The sequence below is a fragment of the Carcharhinus amblyrhynchos genome, chromosome 15 (genome assembly GCF_965287045.1).
Source record: "Carcharhinus amblyrhynchos chromosome 15, sCarAmb.v2.hapA, whole genome shotgun sequence".
In the NCBI taxonomy this organism is placed as follows: domain Eukaryota; kingdom Metazoa; phylum Chordata; class Chondrichthyes; order Carcharhiniformes; family Carcharhinidae; genus Carcharhinus; species Carcharhinus amblyrhynchos.
Window position 1 is genome coordinate 40,855,513 of NC_137338.1, and position 27,235 is coordinate 40,882,747.

At 41.2% G+C, this 27,235-nt stretch overlaps 1 protein-coding gene across 1 annotated transcript in view; it reads right to left on the bottom strand.

The window, feature by feature from the left end:
* The window catches only part of epha6 (eph receptor A6), a 635,583-nt gene that overhangs the window by 46,892 nt on the left and 561,456 nt on the right, over positions 1-27,235 (bottom strand). The window contains exons 10-11 of the mRNA XM_080203887.1: positions 20,232-20,357; positions 6,804-6,989 (exon numbers count right to left, since the gene is read on the bottom strand). Coding sequence (XP_080060013.1) covers positions 6,804-6,989; positions 20,232-20,357 — 312 coding nt within the window. The remainder of the gene's footprint in view (positions 1-6,803; positions 6,990-20,231; positions 20,358-27,235) is intronic.

Below are 27,235 nucleotides of genomic sequence, written 5' to 3' on the forward strand. Positions count from 1 at the left end.
GAGCAGAGAAGTTCAATTTGGTCCCTTGAACCTTTTTGACCATACAGTAAAATCAGTGCTCTGATTGTGGCCTCAGTGCCACTTTTCCTGCCCACCTTCAATCTCTTTGATTCCCTTGTTAATCAAGAATTTATTTTGCTTTGCCTTAAAAATATTCAACAGTCCTGCTTCTACTGTTCTCTGGAGAAGAGTGTTCCACAGACTCAGAGCAACACGAGGGAAAAAAAATTCTCCTCAACTTTGTCTTAAATAGGAGCCCCTTTCTTTTTAATGGCTCCCATTTTCACCCAACACCGGGACAGACATTGGAACAGCTATACCCAAAACGGGTTGGCTGGGAAGGAAACTACAGGCCGGAGGCTTTCAGCAGGGATAATGGTTGCTGGATTTGAGCCTTCTGGCTGCTATTCAAAACAGTCCCATTGCTCATTTTGGCATGTCTGCTGCTATTCTCACCAACTTTTACAGATGCACCGTAGAAAGCATTCTTTCTGGTTGTATCACAACTTGGTATAGCTGCTGTTCTGTCCAAGACCACAAGAAACTACAGAAGCCCAATCCATCATTCAAACCAGCCTCCCTTTCATTGACACTGTCTATACTTCCTGCTGCCTTAGAAAAGCAGAAGCAAAACCAAGGACCCCACGCAACCCAGACATTCTCTCTTCCAGCTTCTTCCATCAGGAGAAAGATACAAGGGTCTGAGGATATGTACCAACTGACTCAAGAATAGCTTCTTCCCTGCTGCCATCTGATTTTTGAATGGGCTTGCCTCTCATTAAGTTGGTGTTTCTTTACATCTTAGCTATGACTGTAATGCTACATTCTGCACTCTCTTTCCTTTTCTACATACAGTATGTTCTGTCTGCATAGCGTGCAAGAAATGATACTTTTTACTGTATACCAATACATGTGACAATAATAAATCATTTCAAATCAAATCAAAATCAAATCATTTCATTGATCCTTGATTTGATAACAAAATGTACTTTCTGGTGCTTGTCAACTTCCTGGGTATCTGATTTGAAGAGGGCTGTGTATACTTCTAAAGTCTACTTAGTCATAGAGTCGTGCAGTACAAAAAGGCCCTTTGGCCCATCGAGTCTGCACTGACAATAACTACAACTAAAGGCACGCTAATCCCATTTTTCTGCACTTGACTCATATCCTAGAATGTTATGATATTTCAAGTGCTCATCCAAATATATTTTAAAGGTTGCAAGGTTTCCAGCCTCCACTACTTCCCAGGCTGTAATTCCAGATTCCCACCAGCCTATGAGTTAATTTTCTTTCTCAAATCCCCTCTGAATCCCCTGCTCCTTATTCTAAAACCATGCCCCCTCATGATTTACCCATCAACCAATGGGAACAGCTGTTCTCTACTCGCCCCATCCATACCCCTCATACCTCAATCCTGCCCCCCTCAGCCTTCTTTGATTTAAAGAAAACAGTCCAAGCTTATCTAGCCTCTCCTTATAGCTCAAATGCTCCATCCCAGTCAACATCCTGGAGAACCTCCTCTGTATCCTCTCTTTTGCTATAACATCTTTCCTATAGTGAGGTGACCAAAACTGCACATAGTACTCCAGCTGTGGCGTAACCAACAACGTGTACAATTCCAACATTACCTCTTTGCTTTTATACTCTATGCTATGACTGACAAAAGCAAGGGTCCCATATGCCTTCTTAACTATCCTGTTCACTTGCTGTCTTCAGCAATCTATGAATAAGTATCCCAAATTCCATCTTTTCCTTTGAGATTCCCAGTGTCCTGCCATTCACTAAAAACTCGCTTGTCATGTTACTTCTTCCAAAATGCCTCACCTCACACTTATCAGGGTTAAATACCAACTGCCACTGTTCTGCCCATTTGAACACCCATTTGTATCTTCCTGTAACCTATAACCATCTTCTTCACCATTAACCACCCTACCAATCTTGTGTCATCTGCAAACTTGCCTAATACCCCCCTCACATTATCATTAATATAATTTATGTATATAACAAAAATAAGGCTCCCAATACTACATCTTGTGGTACACCACTGGACACTGGCCTCCAGTCAATTGAACAGGCTAACTCCACAACCCTTTGAGTCCTATTACTAACCCAGTTTCTGATCTATCTCGCCAAGTTTCTCTGAATTCTATTTGCTTTAACTTTCCCAGTCAGTCTCCCATGTGGAACTTTGCAAATGACTTTGCTAAAATCGATATAAAATATACATCAATTTGTTACTTGTTTGGACTTTGACCACTTATACAATCAGCAAAATGAATGATGTTGTGAGGAGAAGTGACTCCTACCTTATTAACATTATGGCTGAAATCTTTCATCTTTGTTCATGGCTGGGATTTTCAAAGCTGCTGAAAGTGAATGGAATTTTGGCTGGAATGCCAAATTTTCCATTCTCACTTGCAACGCATCCCACAGTGGATGAGACCAGAGAATCCCACACTATATTTTCATGCTTTACCCCAGGCTAAAGCTGTAAGTGTTCCAAGTGTTCCATGACCCACTCCACCTGGGAGTCACTTGACAATGCAAATTAAATGTAAAGGTGGTGGGGAACCAGGCCACCAGCCTCTGTTCTCTCTGCTTTGTGTCCAGCATATACACAAAATCTCAGCACAAATCTGAGGAAAATCTGTCTCAAATCATAAAATGACAGTAAGTATTACTGCAGCTATAAATGCTGGCTGAGGAAGTGAAATGGGAAAAATAAGCTGATACCCAACTGGCACTGAATCTTAAATTCAGGGTTTTGAAAGACATTTCAATAATTGGCTAATATGTTTAATTCATTTTCTAACAAAAGGACATGCCATGTTAATTAGCTCCTGCTTTGACATGCATTATCAAGCAGCCGTCATTTGGCTTAATGGTATGTTGTAATTCTAGAGAAACCCACAACACCCAGTGCCAGTGCCAGACAAGAAAATAAACCAGATTAATGCATATGTATGACTGATCTACATGATATATCAATGTCACTTCTCAGAAAATCTCAAAAGCTCATGTTGGTCTGAGTTCAGAGTTGGCACATTTCTAACAACTCCTTTTTTTATCTGGAAGAGTGAATGTTGTTCCCTTGTTTTGCCCGTGACTTGAGTGCAAAAAACTGGAGTTTGATCCACAAGGTTCTTGCCTCACTCTTGACTATCAAATTCAGGATCCAGTCTCCATACAGCTCGATCCTAATTTCTCACAATTATATTCCAAAAATAGCAATAGCTTGCTGAAAATTAGAAAGTACAGAATTATATGTAGCTAAGTATCATTCTTAATTAATAAGACTGTTATCCTGTGCCTAACATTTCACCATTGTAAGGACTCAGTTCTAAACTGCAGGTAAATTGCAGGTAGGTGCAATTTTGTCAATGAATAATGATGCTACAGGTGACACCTTCTGAAGTCTGATATCTCAAGGGCATAGCCATTTTAACTGACACATTTGTTGTGTGGAACAGCAAGGGAATCGCTTCAAGCTATAACAGAACAGTAGAGAGAAATAAGACTCATTCTAAAAGGTGATGAGAAGTGTCAGAGACATCTGAGTAATGGCCTAAAGGCAAAAATATGAGCAAGAGGAAGCATGATGGGAAAATCTGGAAACAAAATAGAATACTGACAAAGTATCTACTCTACAAGGGTAGAACAGAGTATTAGGGGTTAAAATAAGACATCAGAAAAACTGAAGACAAAAGTCTCAAATGTCCTTTGGGATCTTTGAGGCCATAAGTGGGTCACATCCAAAGATGTATGGGTTCGGTTGATTGGCCTTGCTAAATTAGTGATTAGCCTTGCTAATTAGTTTCAGGGGGATTAGTAGGGTAAATAAATGGGATTTTGGGGTGGGCCTGGGTGGGATTGTTGTCAGTGCAGGCTCAATGGGCCGAATGGCTCTCTTCTGCACTATAGGGATTCTATTATTGCCAACTCCGTCTCTGAAACAGGTGAAAAGAATAAGCATTTTTTTGATTTGATTTGATTTGTTATTGTCACGTGTATTGCTATATAGTGAAAATTATCGTTTCTTGTACACTATACAGACAAAACATACGGTTCATAGAGAAGGAAAGGAAAGTGCAGAATGTAGTGTTACAGTCATAGCTAGGGTGTAGAGGAAGATCAATTTAATGCAAGGTAAGTCTACTCAAAAGTCTGATGGCAGCAAGGAAGAAGTTGTTATTGAGTTGGTTGGTATGTGTCCTCAGACTTTTGTATCTTTCTCCCGACAGAAGCAGATGGAATAGAGAATGTCGAGGGTGTGTGGGGTCCTTGATTTTACAGACTGCTTTTCCAAGGCAGTGGGAAGTGTAGACAGAATAAATGGATGGGAGGCTGGTTTGCATGATGGACTAGGCTTTGCTCACGACCCTTTGTAGCTTCTTGTAGTCTTGGACAGAGCAGCATTCCCACTCATGTCAGACTCTTGCATTAGGGCTGGAAAGAGGTGAAGACCTGATGGAAACTGGCCCTTCTCACTCCACCAAACTGACTTGTTTATCATCTTAAACAGGACAGAAATTTCGTGGCATGTGAGTTCTGATACTTCTCAGTAGAGGCAATGACAATGAATCCTTGCATCAACTAGCAATTCTTGACTAGGAATTAAACCCAATGCATTAGAGTAGTTAGATTAACTTTTACCGTTTAACTGGGAAAATTAATTAATATTGAGTTAATTAGCATGTGAAGTTTATTTTATTAGTGTCACAAGAAGGCTTACATTAACACTGTAATGAAGTTACTGTGAAAATCCCCCAGTCACCATACTCTGGCGCCTGTTCAAGTAAACTGAGGGAGAACTTAGCATGGCCAATGCAAATAACCAGTACGTCTTTTGGACTGTGGAAGGAAACTGGAGCACCCGGAGGTAGCCCATGCAGACACGGGGAGAATGTGCAAACTCCACACAGTTAATGGCCCAAGCCAGGAATCAAACCCAGGTCCCTGGTGCTGTGAGATAGCAGTGCTAACTACCGTGCCACTATGTCACCAGAGTCAGTTGATGCTGACATATATGAGGTCAAGTTCCACCTACAATGAACGAACAATATCAAAATGAGAGACCATCTGAATATGAGCTCTGGTGGGCTGAAATAGTGCTTTGCAACACCACTGATATAGATATGAAATTTGGTTAGTTTGCTACTTTAACTAAGATTTTTAGGGGTGCCAAAGTAAAGGACAAAAAAAGTTCAAAGGAATGTGTATTGAGTGTTAGCCCAAACTAAGAGACCAGAGACTGGCTTGACCTTAGGCCTTAGACCTCAAACCTCAATAGTACAAACTACCAATGCCTTTCTCAATTTTACTCAAGGTGGAATCAGGGGAGCACTCAAGCCTGGTGAACTGGCTGCTGCAGAAGTGTTTCTCTATCTACAAGAAAAATTAATTTTAATTAGAGGCCACTGAAAAATCCTGACTGGAGCAGGTCTGACATCTGCCCTGTTCATCTGGAACAAATTTTACAGAAAGCTCCTTCAACAGGCATTAGGCTGCTAATTAATGAATGTAAGAGACCAAATGCATATTTCAGATAGCTTCCCATGATATTCAAGGAAATGGACCCTATTAATTTAAAAGTTGCCTGAATGCCGCACAGATTGTGCTCCACTACCAAACTGATCACTGTTGCACCTGTTTTACACTTGAGAAATGTGTGCAAATCAAACCAATTTCGACAACCTTATGTGCGTTACCAATTTCCACAACACAATCAAATCACTGAACTCCTTATGGCAACCATGAATTAAAACAGCTTGATTCTGTTTTAGAATGTTCTGTATGTTACACAAACATACATACACACTGAAGAATATACTATGAATCACATGTAAAAATGAGCTTTATAACAGGGCATATGATGATTTATATACCCATAGATGGGCAATTATTTCCTCTTAATGGGACGTAATAATGAGTAGACCAGAACAAAATTAAACCTATATGTGTTTCCTGTTTAATACCAAACAACCTGAATTCTGATGACTCTGGATGCTGGAATCTGAAACAAAAACAGAAAATGCTGGAAAATCTCAGTAAGTCTGACAGCATCTATGGAGTGAGAAAAAGCTCTACTCTCTCTCTATTTTCTGCTAAGATTTTACAGCATTTTTGGTTTTTGAATATGAATTCTGAACTTCAGATTCTGACCATAATTTTGAATATGTGGCATACTTCCCAACCTAAATTTAGGGATAATTTTAACCCACTAAATTGGTTGGGTTTGTGTCAGGTGATAAGCTACAGTTTGAAACATTATAAACTTGACCACAAATGCTAAAGTCTGGTTGTAATATAGGCCTGTCTGGGGAAATGGGAGAAGGTAATTGGTGTAAGCAATCAATTCAGTCTCAGGAAGCGGGTTGCTAAGATCTTTTAAGGAGGCTGAATGCTTATAGTTTTCCAGACCTCAGGAAAACCAGTTGATGAAAGGAGAGATCCATAAAACCCTTTTACAGCACTGTTTGTGGGCTTTGAGGAGTATCAGCAGTGTTTTCCCACCACAACAAAAAGCTTAGTGGTGACTCCACAACCCTTGCAATCTCCACAACCCACTGACCACCACATTTTGTTTTCCGTGTCCACGTTCTGAACCAAAGGCCACCTCCCCAAAAACACAGCTATCACTATCTGGGCTAAAATGTTTATCTTTATGGTGCAATAATACTGTCACCCCAATAATAAATGTATACAAAGTCCAATAGTTTTTCATATCTATATGTCATTATGTGTCATATTTCAACCTGCAGAAGATTGGAGAAATGGACATAAACATAAGAAAAATATAATACTTTTTGTTACGACTCCCTCCAAACGAACGATGTTCGGGTGGTCAAATTGGCCCATGATGCTTGCTTCTCTGAGGAAATCCCTTCGTTGTCTGTCCATATAACCTCCTTTTAGGGTCTTAATAGCCACAGGAATCTCCCTTTTTCCGGGTGTCTTTAGCCGGCCACTGCAGACCTCTCCAAATTCCCCTAAAGACAGAGATTATTACAACAAGTGACTCAGGAAGTTACTGCGATACAGTGCAAAATAATTCAGTCAAATAAATCCAATATGGCCATTTGATTTAATGATTATATTTAAACTATGAAAATTAAAACTGAATTGTTTGAAATATTAATGGAGGCAACACAGTGGCACAGTGATTAGCACTGCTGCCTCACAGCACCAGGGACCTGAGTTTGATTCCCAGCTTAAGTTACTGTCTGTGTGGAGTTTGCACATTCTCCCTGTGTCTGCGTGGGTTTCCTCTCACAGTCCAAAGATATGCAGGTTAGGTGGATTGGCCATGCTAAATTGTCCCTTAGTGTCAGGGAGACTAGCTAGGTAAAACATGGGGTTATGAGGGTAGGCCCTGGGTGGGATTGTGGTCAGGGCAGACTCCATGAGCCAAATGGCCTGTTTCTGTACTGTAGAATTCTATGCGTAAGGTCTGGAAGGCAGGTAAAGTCTGTCTGATTAGTATGAAAAAACCATTCCATGAGTTGTCTTGAAGCAGCCTTTGGGCCTCCAAGCCCAGGCCAGTAACAGAATTGGGGGAGACTGCCCGCTGGAGACATAAGTGGAAGCTGCTTAGCAGAGTCCCCACTTGGGTGCCATGACCTCCACATGTTTCTGGCTGTTGGAGTTCTGGCATCATCAGCTCTGCCCTGGAAATCGGCATACAGCTGATTAAAATGTTTAAATTCAAATTTGAATATCATTAGCATGCTCGAGACTGACGTCTCCAGGCTTGCTAGTCCCTCCCCCTCCACCAGGAGTGGTTCATTAGCCACATGAACAAACTGGGAATAGAGGGATGCAAACAAATGGTCTAGTTAGGAACACATGATCGGTGCAGGCTTGGAGGGCCGAAGGGCCTGTTCCTGTGCTATATTGTTTTTTGTTCTTTCTTTATTAAAGCAGGGTTTATAAGAGCTCCCCACTAACGGGGAGCTGGCAGCCCCAACCCCGCTGGACTGAGAGAGGGGCCATGGAGGCCCCCGTAGAAGGTCAGGGGTTGGGTGTTGCCCCCTGGGCATTGCCAGACTGGCAGTGTCAGTCTGACCTCCTGGCACTGCCCATGGGGCACCTTGGCATTGCCCACTGGGCATCTGTGATGCACAGATTATGGGAGATTCATTTTGAAAATCCTGCTAAAAACAAAAGTGGGAAATATTCCAGTTTTTACTTGAATTCGGTACTTAGAATTTTTTTGAGAGTCCCGGCTTTGAAGTCAAAATCAGATTTGTGTAAAAGCACAAAAGAAATTGGTAGGGATTGCATGGCTGGATCAAAGGATCTTGTGCGCTGATATCCAGTTGCTTCGTCCCAATGCAGAGCCTTGGCTGGTCATGGAAAACTGAAAAAACTTACCTTTTATATCAATTAAAGTACATGATGGTGGAATGAGTCATCACAATGTCTTCCCTTCAGGGAGTTGAGATGAAGTCTAGCTGAAACTGATGAAATGAGAATCTCCTCTTTTATACAAGATGCATTGAGGGGGATTTAACAAGGTTCTTGATGAACATGGACCACACATACTCAATATCATACCAATTTGGAAAATTCACTACTTAAGGCCATGGAAACAGATGATAAAGCAATTGAAAACATTTATTCTAAATATGTTGTCCTTATGTGATGCTAGTGTACCTTTGAGAGATGTTATTAAAAATCATGTTCTCTGCAGTTGTAAGTAGACCTTTTCAGGTTTTTTTTGGCGTTGTCGAACCGTCTGCTAGAAGTCCTTGTATTGCTACTTCAGTGCTTAAATGGGGTTTTGTTTATTTTTTCTCTGGGCCTCAGGTATTTTCTGGGATTAGTTTTATAACCCTGCATTGTTAGGAGAAAGGCTTGTTGGCAGTTATGTGTTTCGGACAGCTTTTTGTTCTTTCCTGGTGAATTTATGGTTTAGTTTTTCTGTTTGGCTACAGTTTTAGTTTAGAAGGGAGTGGACATCAGACTGAAAACTGTGTTTTTCTCTCTCTCCCTGGTATTGGAAATGCTGTTGGTTTCTGCCAGGCTTCTTGCCTTCCTGGAGTGGAAAATCTGCTGTAGGTGATTAGCCTGCCTAGAGTCTCTCTCTCCCTGGTGGGTTGGGAAGCTCTTCTGCCTTCAAGCTGTACTGGGAGTATCCAGAGGGTTGCTAGAAGTTACAAGGCTAAGAAGTCAGGGCTTCAATTTTCTAACCAAAGGACTCAGTTCCAGTATCACCTGAGTATTAGTCTTTGCTGTGTTAAACCCATGGAAAGGATTTTGTCCATGGGAAGTTTTGTTTGATTGGAACATTTTAGATACATTTGTTAAAGGTTATACATTATCATAGTGGTTTTGCTTTTGTTTATAATTGGTAAAACTTATTGCCAATTTTCTTTCTATACATGTTAATTATGTTCTTAAATAAATCTTCATTTGGTAAAAGCTCTCTAGTGGATCATTTGAATCATACCTGAAGTTAAACATCTCATGCTCACCCTAGCCAAATTCAAAGTGCAAAACTTATGATCCAGACAGACTTCATAAAACACTTTGGAGTTTCTAACCTGAATTATAACACTTACAAGGTCATTATTGGAAAATTGGCATTTTAATTCTGCAACTTCCAATGTTTTCAAATGGAGATGTTTAGTAATGCCAACAAGTGTTGAAAATTAAAAATATATTACTTCAGCACCAACATCCTTTACATTAACAATTCCTCAAAAATGTTCTGTCCTCAAGAAAGATTGAAGCAAAATAGAATAACGAAAAGAATGGAATGAATTGCAAAAGTGCATGACTTATCTTCAGAATTAAATGTAAATAAATATAAGTATATCCACATTAGGGCTAAACAATGTCTGAACTGTATTTTGTAACATTTCTCATGAACTGAAATGTTAGGTGTGACAGACTGGGGTATCATTGTGTGGGATATGGTTTTTTGCAATTATAAAGTTTAAAGCTTATTTATTAGTGACAAATAACGCTTACATTAACACTGCAATGAAGTCACTGTGAAATTCCCCTAGTCACCACAATCCACTGCCTGTTCGGGTCAATGCACCTAACCAGCACATCTTTCAGAATGTGGGAAGAAACCGGAGCACCCAGAGGAAGCCCACACAGACAAGGGGAGAACGTACAAACTCCATACAGACAGTGACCCAAGCTGGGAGTCGAACCTAGGTCCCTGGCATTGTGAAGCAGCACAGTAAAAACTCTGACAACACCAGGTTTAAGTCCAACCTGAAGCAGCAGTGCTAACCACTATGCCATTATGCCACCCTCACTGATCAACACAATGTTGGCAACTGTGCAGAATAAAGCCAAATGAAAGAACTGGACAAATGTCTCAATAGCAGTTTGTAACTTTATGAGACTGAGTTTTCCTTTAAAACAATGGCCAGTTCAGCTGCAAATTGAAACAGACCAAGAGCTAAGATGTTTATATGTCTCTTGTGAGTCACAGAAATGATCTGAAATGCTAACAATTGAATAATACTTTCTTGATCATTCTCCTGCCAACAATTTGAACTTTAGCTCTGAAAGGCTGTCAATATTTGTCTATGTATTTGCTTCTTCTTAATTAGTTCACTGTCCAAAGGTGGGTGAAACCCAAGGCACTATGATTTCCTCTGTGGTTTGGGCAAGGAAAGAAACCTTGAATCTACCATAGCCAGAATAAGGATCGAGCCTGTGCTATTGATACCAATTTGATCCATACCAACAGGCCAACCAACTAAGCCAGCCAAGCTACCAAGGAATCTGAGTTGCTGCAGCAACATACACTTTTACATGCACTGTATAACCTGGAGCTATCGACAGTGATAGTACTTTCCATCACATGGCTGACCAGGAATCTCTCTCACTCTTCCACCCGCATGTTGGAAGGCTAATGTTCCTAATATTTGGCTACGTTATGAATGCATTTTCCTTGCTCATCAGGTCCTGGAATGGGATTTACACCCAGAGATTCTGGCTCAGAAGAAGGGATGCTACCCATTACACCACAAGATCTCTTATGTTTGTTATGAAAAAAAATTGAAAATAAACATTTACAATTTGATGCCAAAATTCAATAAATGACCCTGTTGGCTTCAGATAGTTTTCAGAGTTGAAATGGACATTGAATATTTTGGTTTGTGATATCAATGACATCTTAGAAAATAGTCTCCAAGGAACACCTCCCCCCCCACCCCCGCCACTGACTGTATGCTGTTACAACCCATATGTTTAAACCACAAATTGAATTGTTATTTATTAACAAAAGAACATTTCCCTAAAGAAAAACTGTATTTGGTTGAAATGTTTAATTTTTCACAGGAACTTGATTCATCAATCTGGCTGCTATAAGTGATTGTGTTTGAAGTACATTTAAAAGAACTTGGAGGTAATATTTATCCTAGCTTCCCTGATCCTGTTCAAAAAGGAAGCAGTAGCGTCCCAAAAATGCTGCCTGGAAACCAAAATGCTGAATCAATGCTGTGATCCCAACTATGCCAAATTCTGGGTGGATCCCAATCTGTAAGATCTGGGCTCGTACACAAGGGAAGTGGGAGCCTCACTGATATACTTTAATGGAAAAGAGATGATGCAGCTCCAATCCGCAATTCTATTTCTATCTCTGCTACCATCAGTTTCCTCTGCTGCCCACAAGGCACTTATTACCACTCTTCCCCCCCTTTTCTTACCTTTTCTCCCCCTTTGCTTCCCTTTTCCCTGTTTTTCTTAATTTTACCTCTCTCCCACCCCTCTCTCTCCTCCCCCCACATCTTCATCTATCACAGCTTACCCTCTGATTTCAGTTTCTCTGCCATTTAGCCATTAGCATCTCTAAGCCTTTCCCCTTAATTTTGTGGCTATGACTCATTTTCCATTCCCTCACCCTGCAGTATAAATATCTCCCACTTCCTAAGCCTTTTAGCTTTGACAAAGGGCCATCTGGACTCAAAACATCAGCTCTTTTCTCTCCTTATAGATGCTGCCAGACCTGCTGAGATTTTACAGCGTTTTCTCTTTTAATTTCAAATTCAGCATTCGCAGTAGTTTGCTTTTATTACCACTGATACTTGGAGGGATTCTCTGCTACATTCAAGTACAATTATAGGAAGCTTTGGGAGACATTTTGCTGGCATTCGATACCAAGAAATTTCAATGTGCTTCCAGTTATTGTAAGATGTTTTGAGTTGCACTTTTCATTCACTGGGGGGGCTTTTCGAGGATTCCACTCGGGTAAGAGAAAATGAAATAGGCAGAGAGATGCAGCTTTCAGGAAATCAAATCGAAAAAGGCGTCCTCGCAGTAAACTGTCATTTCCCAATTTAGCCTGTAGCAACAGGACAGCATGTGTCCAGTTCTCAGAGGAGTGCGTAAGTTGGATTTGCTTCTTCAGGGGAGCTGTCACAGAGTTGTGTCACTTCCTGCAACAAGCCAAGAGTCACAGCTGCACTGAGTATTGCAGAGGGTCACTGCAACTCTGAACCTCTTTGCCTCTGGTTCTTCCTACTTCCTCCAGGTTGCCATCAAGGGTTATCAGGAAGATTAGACAGTCTGCAGTTCATGTGTGTATTAAGCAGGTGACTGATGCACTGTATACTAGAACAACAACACTTCTTTTGTTCTTACTATGTACAACAGGAAATAGCTAGATAGAGATCTGGAGACCTGAGAATTGATGCAGGGATTACACTGTATGATTAATGCAACGTGTTATCTTTAGAAGTACACTAATGCATGGCTGCATACCTGAGCATGGGTGAAAAACCATGAGGCTAGCATGAGTTCAAGCTAGCCAACACTACTTAGAGGCAGTTAGCATTTTTAAAGAGGAGGTGCATTTGCAGCTGGTGCTGGAAATCTTCAGAAATCAGTTTCAGTAATGGAAAAGATACAGGAACAGCACAACGTGACAGAGAGCATGTTCCCAGCTTCTTTGATGCAGAATCAAATCGACCACAGTTCGCAAACAAAGATTCAAGTTCCCGGATACATTTGCACCTTCAAAAAAATCATAGAATTCCTATAGTGCAGAAGGAGGCCATTTGGCCCATCGAGCCTGCGCTGACAACAATCTCACTCAGGTCCTATCCCCGCAACCTCTATATTTACGCTGCTGATCCCTCAACACTAAGAGGCAATTTAACACAGCCAATCATCCTAGCACACCCATCTTTGGACTGTGGGAGGAAACTGGAGCATCTGGAGGAAACCCACATAGACACGGGGAAACATGCAAACACCAGACAGACAGTGACCCATGGCCAGAATTGAACCCGGGTCCTTGGCATTGTGAGGCAGCAATGCCAACTACTGTATCACCTTTCTGTAGCTCAGTCCACAAAGAGGGTCTCATTTGACAGTGATATTCTGTGTACTGCAGAAACTTGATCTGCAACATGGACAACACATAGAATTACCTACAGATAGGGATAAGGATGATGAGGGAAAGTACATTGGTGAAACACAGGAAGCAAGAGATTAAAAACCTGCCTGTAGGGTTTTCAAAGTGCTCTGAACAACTTGTTTTTTTTTGCTGATTGTGTAACTGAAAATTAAGAAGAAGGTGAAGAGATTGAGAGGATTTCCAGACACCCTGTTTTGCCTGCCCACCATTGCGAATGCTGTATACCAACCACTGCCATGCCATTAAAAATGGCCTCTTCAGTTAGTGGTGGTAATGGAAAGTGGCAGGGCCTTTCCCTGTGCTGGTTGTCATTCCTTTGTTTTATGCCAAGATGATGGAATTGTATTAACAGGTGCCCCTTTTAAAGGTTGTAAAGATGCTTCAGGCAGTTTTGTACAGTATGCGCGCTGACAGGAAGAAGCAGCAAGTAATGACATGATGGAGAAGCAGTTGCGAGGGCAGTGGCAGCTTTTGAAGATACAAGGGCATCAAAAAGGAAGTGCAGTACTCTGCTTCCGGCTAATGTAAGATGCAGGGAAGGGAATTATTGATAGTGCGGAGGTTAAATTAGATTCATGCAGGGCTATACACACAGTTTGAGAGTTGTGAAGGGAATTCTAACATTGGCAGCTGCAAACAGCCCATAAAGTTTCTTCCACACTGGGCACAATATCAATGACATTTCCTGCCATCCGTGTCCATACGTAACAGGATGACCTACCACCTTCTCACTTATTCAATCAGCCCCAACACTGTACTAAAGAATCTGGAAGCCCTAGTCAAAGACTGAGCTGCATAATTTTAGTCATCATTGCCCTACGTGTTAAAAAGAATCTGTCCTTTAATGTACTGCAGCTGATCGTAAAGTGTTGGCTGCCATCTTGTCAGATTTCCTATCTGAAGAATTACGAGCAGCCTCGAGTGAGTGTATGTGTAAATTAGATCTGACCATGGAAACAATGCACGTATCACACTGATTCTTTCAGGTGGATACAACAGCTTCCTGTCCTGCCACTTGCTTGATATGTGTGCAAATGTATAGGAACCAGAGAACTTCTTCGCCCCCATTCGAATAAATAGTCTTTGAAAAATTCAAGAACTTTTTCCTAATCGATGCAATTATATGTATCCTAACTTTTATCCGTGGGTTATTTGTAAAATGTTTCCACTGTGAAGAGGTCTTGTTGCTTAGTGGGTCCCTGCCTCCGAAGCAGAAGCTCCAGGTTCAGGTCCCACTCCCAGGATTTGATGGCTACGGAAAGTGCATTCATAGCATGGTCAAAAAAAGTGACAGTTCCTCTTTGGACTCATCAGCTTCCAATGTTGCAGCGTACTCACTAAGTACTGTAGTGCACTGATTCATGGTTGGGTGAGCCAAAGGGACATGAGGCATTAATTTGTCCTGCAGAGAGAATCCCTGAGATGACTGACTAGTTGATTTTTAATGGGGGGAACCAACCCTGTAGAGACTGTGATCTTCTGATTTACCTTTCCAGAAGAATGTACAAATATCATCTTCTTCCCTTGCCTGCCGGGGGGTGTCTCACTTCCAGCAGTGATGTGAACGTCAAAACATTTGAATTCCGGGGCAATGATAGCAGTACGCCTGCCATTCCAGTCTGTCACTGATGTTCCAGCTAGTCACTGTTGGGTTGTCCTGACATTCCAGTTCCTGAACTTCATTGTGAGGAATGAAAAATATCTGTGCGTGAGTTCTTTTACTGTGGAGTGGCCACTGCACACCAGCTACCACATGGTCTTAATGTAGTAAGGCCTTGGTCCAGTGGTAAAGGAGTCTACGACAACTGGCGATCAGGCTCTGCTGCATGGGCCTAGGACATATAAGCACACATATTCCTACTGTCCTCCTTTCTCCTTCCCATAGGAACTCTCTCCCTGCAATTCATGAAGTGCAATGGCGGCTTCACAAAGGTGGCGCTGGGCTGTGGGTTTGTTTGTAAAAGTTTGATTTTGTTCAGCATGCGACAGCCCGAACCTGCTTTCCTCCTGTGCTGCTGCACACTGAATTTGCTGCTCTCCTCCCACTCTGCTCCAATGAAATCCTGCTCTGTTTCTCTGCGTTTAACAGACAAAGCTGCTTGTCGATTTACACACTGCAACTCTCACACTTTTATCCTGTGTCCCTGCCAATCTCCCCACTCTCTATCTACAAATACATCTCCCTGTAACACCCTCAGAGTGGCAGTCAGTGGCGGATCATGACTTACCTGAGCTCACACCTGTCTTGCCCAACCTTCCTGACTCAGGCTGGGTGAGACTGAAGAAGCAAAACAGGTCAGTGGCTCTACCAACAAAGTACAAAAGGAGTAGAGTGAAGGAGGACACATCCCCTTTTTAGAGCACTAGCTAGGGTCCATCGGGGACTGTAAATTTCCACAGTAAATGAAAGGGATGAGGGGTTCAGCCAATGGTTATGGCAGAGGTGGGGGTCCAGACATTGGTGGGGAGGGATGGGGGAAAGAGTCCAGACACCAGTAGGTTGGGTGGGGAAAGAGGGGTCCAGATATTGGTGGGGGGAGCCCAGTCATTGGGGGATTCGGTTGGGATGTTGTGTCAGGTCAGGTGCCGAGGTGGTGTCGGTCTGGGTGTTTAAAATAGTTCCTCTAAATTGGAGATTTTTTTTCTTTCTAACTCCTTCAGGTGGCAGAACCATCCGAAGTTAGTGCTTTAAATCGCTTTGTCAGGTGGTTCCATACCCAGTGCAATCATTCAGGGAAAGTTAGTCCTTCTGGACAATTGCCAGGTAAACACTCACCTGGGAACTTCCTGGAGAGATTCCCCAGCATTTCTTTGGGGTATCTCCCCAAATCTGTTGGACTGTTGATCTGCACCTGTGATAAAGAACCCTTGACTTTCCTTGCCTGCTCAAAAGGGCCAGAGAATGCTGGGGTAAGTGACCTGCCCCATTATGATTGTCACCAGCCCCCTGTGCGTTCCTGCCAAGTTGGGGAAGTGAATATTAAAACCAAAACCAGAATATCATCTATTAAAGCAGCTAATGGCAGAATGCCATATTAATGTGCTGAATGTTCACATTATGATTGGCACAAACTGTAATTCCTTGGTTCAAAATAAGACATTTGGTCAGATTTAAAAAAGGAACAATAGTGATAAAAAAATTGCGTCTGATTCCAGATTTTATCTTAAATGGCTGGAGATAATAAATCCTGATGCAAAAGAAATTGATGGCGGTTATATGTGCTGCGCAGCTAATATATATTTGTACAGTTTATTAATTATGTTTAATTTGAAAGTATTCCAGGTTTCAATTGGATTCTGTTACAATGTCTGTATAAATTAACACATTATTTTATTAAATTAAAAAAGAATGAAGCAACTGTCAATTAATTTGCAACAACAAAGATTAATTTTGACAAGGCATAATGTTCTCAATTTATTCTCACATTTGGCATTGGCAGTCTTTATTTCCAAAACATCACTGAGTTCCAGCTTCTGGAAAACAGATTTCATAATGTGGTTTTGTGTAGTTTATCGGTGGCACAGTGGTTAGCACTGCTGCCTCACAGTGCCAGGGTTCGATTCTCGAATTGGGTCACTTTCTGTGCAGAGCCTGTATGTTCTTTCTCTGTCTGCGTGGGTTTGCTCCGGGTGCTCTGGTTTCCATCCACACTCTAAAAGACATGCTGGTTAGGTGCATTGGCCATGCTAAATTCTCCCTTAGTATACCCGAACAGGCGCCAGAATGTGGTGACTGGGGAATTTTCACAGTAAATTCACTGCAGTACTCATGCAAGCCTACTTGTGACACTAATAAATAAAACCTTGTATTTTGTGAACAATTAAAACGGTTTTTAATGAGCTACAGTTTCAAAATTTAAATCAAATTTAATGCCTCTTTTGTAAAACTCGATTTTAAATCCACTGTTTTCTCTTTTGGACATAGCAACATATACCAATGGATCATTAAGCAACAAAGCAAAATTAATCTTGGACTGAGAATATCTTAAAATACACACAATTCTTCTTAGCAATGAAGATCAGATTGTTTAATTCATGCCACAGTATTTTAAGAGAGCAAAGGTTATAATGTCAGCACTAAGGCAACTTTTGCTTTGTTGTCCTTTAATCTTAATACACATTTTCTTAGATAGCTTAAGAATAGTCAGTGAGCATCAAGAGTTAACGTCCAAGGCTACAGATTAGGAGGTATTTGTAAAAATCAACACTAAATTAGTTCCTTCAGTGAGAGACATGTTCCTGTCCAAGGGAGCTGGACAGCTCAGTTGGCTAGATGTCTAACATGTGGTTCAGAATAACACCAGTGACTCAGCTTTGATTCCTATGCTGGCTGAAGCAGTCTTTGGGACTTGCCTCCTTGCTCTGCCCTGAGTGTGGAAAGCAAACCACCACCGCCAAAAAGTGCCAAAGAAAATAGCTCAGGTTGAAGCATTAGTAGATAATGAACCATTGACCTGGCTTTGGGCAGAGTACACATCTCATTCTTATACTAGAAATGTACTGGTTCTAGCTGAGGGAAGGCTAAAAATGGTTAAAATATATTGGAATGCAGATGAGCAAAAATTGGAGAATTAAATTGTGAAATTGCTTCAAACAAGCTGATACAAGACATTTTGAGACTTTGAAATAGCCTTAGTATTAGCACCTGATGAAGGAGCGGCGCTCCAAAAGCTTGTGATTCCAAATAAACCTGTTGGACTTTAACCTGGTGTTGTGAGACTTCTTAATATTCCCAGGTGGCTATAACTGCAGGTGATGCATTGTAAACAGACTATACGTGGCCAAGCATTTTACAGACACCCCAGTTGGTGGGATTCTCTGGTTCCACCGAAGCCAGTGGACTTTTGAATAGCTTGCCGATTTTTACCAGTCTTCTCCTACTGCAACGGGGCCATAAAATTCCACCCATGGTCACCAACAGAGACAAAGTTAGAATGAACTTAATGCAGTCCAATTATGTCAGAAATCATAAAATCCCTACAGTCCAGAAGTGACCATTCAGCCCATCAAGTCTGCACCAACACCGACAGAATAGCTTACCCAAGCCTTCACCTCCACCCCACCCCCCGCCCACCTACATAACTCCACACACGTTACAGTAGCAAAGCTCAAATGATAACTAAACATTTGTAAAACAGTGAGGTTAATTTACAGCATTAAGCCTACTGTACTCAATATTTTGTCTAATTGGTGCAGAAGTTTTTAAGTTCCTTTCTATATTGTTAGGTAGCAGGCCTTCTGGCAGGGAAGTTGACAAAGGGTCAATAAAACAGAATGCTATCTCGAAACGGTGGAACACTACGGAGTGTGATTAATTGCATTGCTCTTTTATAGAACTGGGACAGGTATGATGAACCAAATGGCCTTTTTCTGTGCTGTAAGATTCCATGATTCTGCTATAGAGTCCTGCATTTTCACAGTAATGGAGTACATGTGTATAAACCATTCTGTAACAAAGGAAGACTTTCACTTATATAGCACTTTCCATGAATACTGGATGACTCAAAGCACTTTACAGCCAATGAAATATCTTTAAAAGTATTGGCACTGTTATTATGTAGGAAATGCTGAAGCTAATATGCAAACTCCCACAATGTACAGCAATGTATAAATGAGCAGTTCATCTGTTTCTGTTTTGTGATGTGAATTGAAGGATAAATATTGGTCAGGATATCAGATGTAACTCCCTTGCTCTTCTTTGTATAGTGCCACAGGTTTTTTTTTCCAATGAAACACAATGTTAAGTTACAGGCAGTTTTAAGCCATGTTGCTTAAGTATTTTTATACTCAACTTCCACACGGAAAGCAAAATCCAAAGGAGAGGTACAAATACAAGATGGCTGGTTAATGAACAGCAGTTTACTGAAACATCAGGGACCATAAATTAGAATAGAATCCCTACAGTGCAGAAAGAGGCCATTTAGCCCATCGAGTCTGCACAACCACAATCCCACCCAGGCCCTATCCCTGTAACCCCATTTATTTACCCTACCGATCCCCCTGACAATAAGGGGCAATTTAGCGTGGCCAGACCTGCACATCTTTGGACTGTGGGAGGAAACCAGTGCACCTGGAGGAAATTCACACATCAGAGGAAGAATGTGCAAACTCCACACAGATAGCCACCCAAGCCCTGGAATCGAACACAGGTTCCTCTGAGGCAGCAGTGCTAACAACTGTGCCACCAAGTCGCCCTAATCCTTCAAACCAAAGGTGGCAAGTCAGGTGGAACTTGTCACTCCAGTAGAAATAGATTTGTGGAATAAGTCACCAGGGAAAGCCACCAAAGTGAGTTGAGTTCAAGAGATTATTGGATTGCTTCTAGAGCGAAAAGAAACAGAGACGTCATGGAAATGCAAATACACATAAAAAGGAAGAAAGTGTGATCTTTATCTTGCTCCTAAAACATTTATGTTCTAACTGTACAGGTTACTTTCTCAATAGTTTTGATTGTAGATGGATATCAGTAATACATTTAAAATAATTGTTTCAAAGAAGAAGAAAATCAGAAAAGGTAAAACTAACCTGAAATTATGCAGTGGGGAATAGGTTCAGGTGCAGGGAAATGGTTGTTTATAGTAGCAAATTGGTTAGTGAGTTGATTAAATAGCAGAAAGGGGAATTTCTGCTGAACGTCTTAATGGCTTGAACCTATTATTCCCACAATGCACACATTCAAAGGCCTTGTTTGGTGAAACTCGTGAGTGCGAAGGAAAATGGTTTGGAAGGATCAGTTAAAGAATAAGTACCTCAAAAAAGATTTCAACATTTAAAGAGACAGGTCAAACCAAAGCAATTCAATCAGCAGGCAGGCTTCTCTGGTATTTTCTACTATTGTTTTTACCTGCTCCAATTACTCTCTCTATGCGAATTCTGGAGGGGTCTATTTCTTTCGCAAATTCGTGCACCGCTTGAGATGGGTCTTCATAAGTATCGGGATCAATGTAGGTTCTCATCCCTGGAAATCTGACTGGAAAGAATGACAATAGAATTTGTCATTTGGTGAGAATGAAATAAACCCAACATGACACAGAAATTCTCTTTTGATTCACACTGGCAGGTTTTGTTCACGTTGTCTTTTCTCTAAGTGTTTATTCTCGGCACATTTGGGTATCTTGGAAATTGAATTTAAAAAGTGTGCAAAATAAAAGTCTGTTTAGTGGGAATTTATTTCTTCTGCTAAAGGTCCAGCAAATTTATTTTGTGAATTACAGTTGTTCGCTGATTAGAAATCCAGCAATGCTGAAGTAATTGTGGTGGTATAATTAACTCCACAGCCTTGCCTTCTGTATATACTTAGTTTGCTGCATCCATGATTCTGGTGGAGTATTATCATATAAAAGTAGGGAGGTCTTGCTGCGGCTATATAGGGCATTGGTAAGGCCGCAGATGGAGTACTGTGTGCAGTTTTGGGTGCCGTACTTACGCAAGGATATTTTGGCCTTGGAGGAAGTGCAGAGGAGGTTTACTAGGCTGATGCCGGAGTTGAGGGGGTTGAGCTATGAGGAGAGGCTGAATAAACTAGGCTTGTACTCATTAGAGTTTAGAAGAATGAGGGGAGATCTCATTGAGACGTATAAGATGATGAATGGGATGGATAGGATAGAGGTGGAGAGACTCTTCCCGCTCAGAAAGGACAGTAGGACTAGGGGGCACAGCCTCAAGATAAAGGGGGGGCGGTTTAGAATGGAGTTGAGGAGGAACTTCTTCACTCAAAGGGTGGTGAATCTCTGGAATTCTCTGCCTGTTGAAGTGGTGGAGGCTGCCTCGCTAAATGTTTTTAAGATGCGGGTTGATGGGTTTTTGATAAGAGAGGGGATTAAGGGTTATGGGGAGAGGGCGGGAATGTGGAGCTGAGCCACAACAGATCAGCCATGATCTTATTGAATGGCGGGGCAGGCTCGAGGGGCCAGATGGCCTACTCCTGCTCCTATTTCTTATGTTCTTATGAGTATGAAACACCACAGTATTTTGATATTAATTTGAGTCCTGCCCTCTGCTACTTTCAGAATATTGAGCAAACCATATAAGCCTGTAATTTCTGCAGGGGTTCTCTTGATCTCTTACCGGAACTCTGGTCAACTACCTGAATGGACATCAGAAACAGTTAGAAATGGCCAATTTTCCTCTTTTTTTCAGGTCGCTGCTCAGAACACTGCAAATAAAATCTCCCTCATTTTCTGAAACTATGCTGTCAAGAACTAACTCTTTTCCACCACCATTTTGTTGTCCACTAATAAGTATATTCTTCAAAGGTTGGATGAAGAAATGAAAATGCAAGAAGTTGCCATGTTATGTGAAAATATCAGAACATGCTATCAGTTGTCAACAACAGATTTCAGCTCAGTGAAAAGTCAGGTTGATGGAACAACTACAAATATTGTCTTCCACATCACCGTCTGAATGACCCATGCCTTTCCACTGGGATAATCCTCTAATGGAAATGCACTCACAGAATAATACTATTTAACACAGATAATTCCGCATGGTTTTGCTCAGGACCAGAAAGATAGATGATTCTGAAACAGTGAGATGGTTCAGTGGTACTCTTCATAAGATTAGAGAAACAATATATTTTTATGTTAGCAAAGCATTTTTATGCCAAATCAATCCCAATCAAATACATTTTCCATGTATAGTTGTGATATCTCATGTATGTATCTGAGTGGCAAATTAAATGTTGTAACAATTTATTCTCATTGAGAACTATCTTTGGGATAGGCAGTAAACTAACTGCTTTGTCTTTTGTGCGGTGTTGTTTGTTGGTGTTGTCAAAGATTTGCCTCGTAGCAACAATTTAAAAAGGCCTGAAAGGTAGAAATTTGCCTAGCAACAGTAATCACCAGCATTTCTACGGAGGAATGCCACAAAAGTGCTCAGGGCATTGCTAAGCATGAGAGCATCTAAAGATGACCAGGTGTCAATTTCTCAAGGAATAGAAACGGATTATTTAGATGACTGCTGCAGAAATGTTATGTTCTCCAAGCAGAAATAGTTCACCTAATTGACTGGGTTATAGAAATGCTAAGCTCCACAAAGAGAAGGAGTTCGAGATGTGCGGGCAGCCAACTCTAGTATTTGAAATAACAAAAGGGAAAATAGTGTAATTGTTGCCTCCCTCAGAAGCAGACAGGCAAGTCCACACCTTACAGCCAGAAGCCAGTTTGCAACTCACAGCGCAGAGGCTAGAACCCATTTCACAACTAAGGGGTCATGTCTTATCTTTTACCTCTCAGAGATGCTATAGCGTTGCATCTAAGTCTTAGACTCACAGCATGACAGGAAAACTTCATAAAGACAATCTTATTATCGTCACTGGACCAGGAATCTATGTTTCTCAGACTTGATCATCAGCCCTTTATGATGGGGATTTGACCTACAGGGGTGAATTTTCCCATTTCACCTGCCGCAGGAATTGTAGCGGGTGAAGGGTGGACCATAGAAAGATTTGTTGACCATGAGTGGGATTTTCCAGTTATGGGGCAAGTCTGGCTGGAAAATCCTGATGTAGAGATGCCAGTGTTAGACTGGGGTAAACACAGTAAAAAGTCTCACAACACCAGGTTAAAGTCCAACTAGTTTATTTGATAGTAATCCACAAGCTTTCGGAAACAGTGTTCCTTCGTCAGGTGTGGAACCTTCTGTTTCCAAAAGCCTGTGGAATTATTATCAAATAAACTGGTTGGACTTTAACCTGGCGTTGTGAGACTTCTTACTGTGGAAAATCCTGCCCATAGATTTATTTAATTTGGATTTTATTTGGGAAAAGGAAGTCTTAATGAGTTCAGGGATTGTAGATGTACTTTGGAACATGGGATAATTTCAACATAAACCGCGTGTTTAGTTATTCATGTACGTAAGTGGCTTATGGTATTGTAGTCCTTTTGTGTATACATTTTTCTTTTTAAGTTAATAAATACTCTTTAATAATTGTGATATGATGACTAGATAATTCCTCACTGAAGTTTTACCTGACTCCTCACAATACTTAAAAAGAAAACTATACACCACCACAAACTGGTGGTTGGGGGACACCCTCACAGATAACATCACTGTAGTTTGTGACAGTGCAGCAGTATACAAACAGCGAAGAGTTGGATGGCTGATACCAAAGCTTCGTAGAGAGCCGGAAGTAACTAATCGTGAGGGAATGAATCATCCTCTAACTGGCCCTTTTCCTTCCTATTGTGATAGTGGCATTAAAAAAGGAAAACAGACAAACAGAAAAATGAAAACAAAAATGATGTAAGCGATTTATTTTTAGTCGTTCCCATCAATGTCTTTTGGATTGGTCTCTCCCCCCCCCCCAAGCATATGTAATGAAACGAGTGATAACTTTGTACAACTGGTGGCCAGTAGGAGATAGAAAATCAAAAATCTGTCAGCATCCTTTTCCTACTATTACCGTATAACTATCACACATCAGATGGCAACAGCACTGTCCCCAGTTGCTACCAGCAAGAACTCCAACCTAGACCTTTGACTGCCTGTAGGATTATTTCAACTGGATATAATTTATTCTATACCTGAACTTAAAGAAGCTTTTCAATATAAATAACATAAACAATCCTTTCTTCAGCAGTTTTTAATAATGCAATCAATATAAAAAATCCACTTTTTCATTAAAAAAACCCCAATACAATCTACCCAATGATTGCAGTAAGTAAAAGCAAAGGGATAAAATAAGGTAGAACATTTTGAACTTCTTCTTTGTTCATTTATGGGATGTGGGCATTTGTTTCTGGCTTGGCCAGCATCTGGGTGCAAATTTTGCCGTTCCGCCCACCACAGGAATCATAGTAGGCAAGTTGCGGACCATGGAAAGTTCCGTCTGCAGGATTTTCTGATTTCAGGGCGAACGTGGCCTGATTATCCCGCCCCTTATTGTCCATCCCTAGTTGCCCTTGAGAAGGTGCTGGACACCAGTAATAACCAACCTATTTATATCATGGAATCCCTACAGTGCAGAAGGAGGCCATTCGGCCCATCGAGTCTACATCGATAACAATCCCACCCAGGCCCTATCCCCGTAATTCCACATATTTACCCTGCTAATTCTTCTAACCTATGCATCCCAGGACACTAAAGGGCAATTTAATATGGATAATCAACCTAACCTGCACATCTTGGACTGTGGGAGGAAACCAAAGCATCGGGAGGAAACACACGCAGAGACGGGGAGAACATGCAAACCACACAGACAGTGACTCAAGCTGGGAATTGAACTCAGGTCTCTGGAGTTGTCAGGCAGCAGTGCTAACCACTGTGCCACCATGCTGCCCCTAAAAACTGTTATAGGTTCCACTGTATCTGCAATGTAATGCTTCCACTATACCTGTCTTGAGCATTAGTATCCTTTAATCTGTGAACTGCTGAGGATTAAATGAAAAGCTATGCATCCCTCTCAAATGATGATATCTGGTACTAGATAGTATTGTAACTAATTTGACAGAGGAAATTCTTTGCCTTGATTTTATAAATTATTAAATTGGGTATTTGCAGACTTCAAATTAAACATTTCCCATTGGTTTAATTCTTGTATTAATTTGTATATAATTAACACTAGATTCCAATGTTTACTTCAGTCAAAGCTGACTAGAAATACAGACTTTTTAAAATTCTTTCATGGGATGTGGAAGTCACTGGCTGGACCAGCATTTTTTGCCCATCCCTTATTACCTATAAACTGAGTGGCTTGCTAGGCCATTTCAGACAGCAGTTAAAAGCTAAGGATCTGGAGTCACATGTGGGCCAGACTGGTTAAGGTTGGCAGATTTCCCTCCCTAAAGGACATTAGTGAACCAATGGGTTTTTATGAAAATTGACAATGATTTCATGGTCATTGTTAGCTTTTCAATTCCAGATTTTTTATAGAATACAAATTTCACCATCTGCTATGGTGGGGTTTGAACCCAGGTCCCGAACACATTAGCCTGGGTCTCTGGATTACTAGTCCAGCGACATTACCACAATGCTACTACCTCCCCCACTAGTATCCATGTTAAATACTTTTATGAAAATCTGAAATAAAAGCAGAACACGTTGGAAACAGTCAACAGTCGAGGCAGCATTCTTGGATAGAGAAAGGTAGGATTTTTGTTTCTGTCCAGAACACCTCATCACAATCCCTGACAAAGTGTCACAGACCTGAATTGTTAACTCTAACTTCCTCTCCTCACAGATGCTGCCTGAACTGCGGAGTGTTTCTAACGATTTCTGTTGTGCCCCCCTCCCCAAAAGTAGATTTGTCCAAATAATGTAAAAAAAAAAGTTGCTATCAGAAGTGGCAATTGTCCAAATCTAGAATTGACAACATTCTTGGAAAACACTGACATTTCCAATTGGCTAAGTTAGGTCTGTCAACAGTAGCCTGCATTTTGCATAAAATATTCTTTCATTTAACAGATGTTCTGTGAATTTTTTGGAGGGCCTATAACTATGCCAATATGTTAATCTGAGAGTGCTTCTCCTCAAGAGATTAGATCTAGATAGCCATTTAATCATTACCTTTCAATAGCCGAACTGGCTGTCAGTGCCCCCGCCAATGGGAAAACCAGAAAGTTTTCTGCTGGCATTAGCAGTGCCTGTCAGATGGGATTCAGCCACCTGATCGATGCAAACTTACATAGATGGAAACATGGTGGCATTTCTGAGATCAGGGCACTATTTTTAAAGGATGTCCTGAACTCAGCATTCAGGTAGAGACCCCCTGTCCCCCAACAATGGAAAGGTTGATCCCTGCAGACCAGGAGAACATTCCCAACACTGTATTACAGAGGGGAACCTTTACTCAACTCCACTGCTCAGCTTTTGCTATCAATTTGTTTTCAGCTGACCTATCAGCACACCCAACAGAAATCCATCAGAGTCCATAGAAATTACAGTGTGAAACCAGGCAATCCATCCCAATCAGTTTGTGTTGATGCTCGTCCTGCATAACAGCAGTATTCCCATGTGCATCCTCATTCCTATCTTGCTCTATTCCCCTTTTCATCAATCATGTAAGACCATAAAAAATAGGAACAGGAGTGGGCCATTCAGCCCTTCCAGCCTGGTCTGCCATTCAGTGAGATCATAGCTGATCTAACACGCACTAAGTCCACTTTCCTGCCTTCACTCCATAACCCTTAATTCCCTACTGATTATAAACCTATCAATATTAGCCTTGAAAATGTTCAAGGACTCCACCTCCATAGCTTGCCAGTACAAAGAATTCCAAAGATTCAGCACTCTGAGAAAAAATCTGTCTTCAATGAGCACCATCTTATTTTTCAACTAAGCCCTCTCCCAAAAGTGGAAACAACTTCCCAGCATTTATCCTGCCTAAAACCCAAAGAATTTTATGGGTGGGATTTTCCACACACTCATGTGTTTTGTGGTTCATAAGTTCATAAGATATAGGAGCAGGATTAGGCCATTTGACCCATCGAGTCCGTTCTGCCATTTGATCATGGCTGATATGCTCCTCATCCCCATTTTCCTGCCTTCTCCCCATAACCCTTTAACCCCTTGTTAACTAAAAATATGTCTACTCCTCCTTAAGTTTACTCACTGTCCCACCATCCATTCGGCTTTGGGGTAGCAAATTCCATAGATCCACAACCCTTTGGGAAAGGTAGTTTCTCCTCAACTCTGTTTTAAATTTGCTACCCCTTATCCTCAGACTATGACCTCCCATCCTAGAATGCCCCACAAAAGGAAGCATCTACTCCAAGTCTATCTTATCCGTACATTTTATCATCTTGAACACCTCAATTTGATCTCCCCTCTTCCTTCTAAATTCCAGAGAGTATAGGCCTCAATCTCTCTTCATATGACAAACCCGTTATGTCTGGAATCAATTTAATG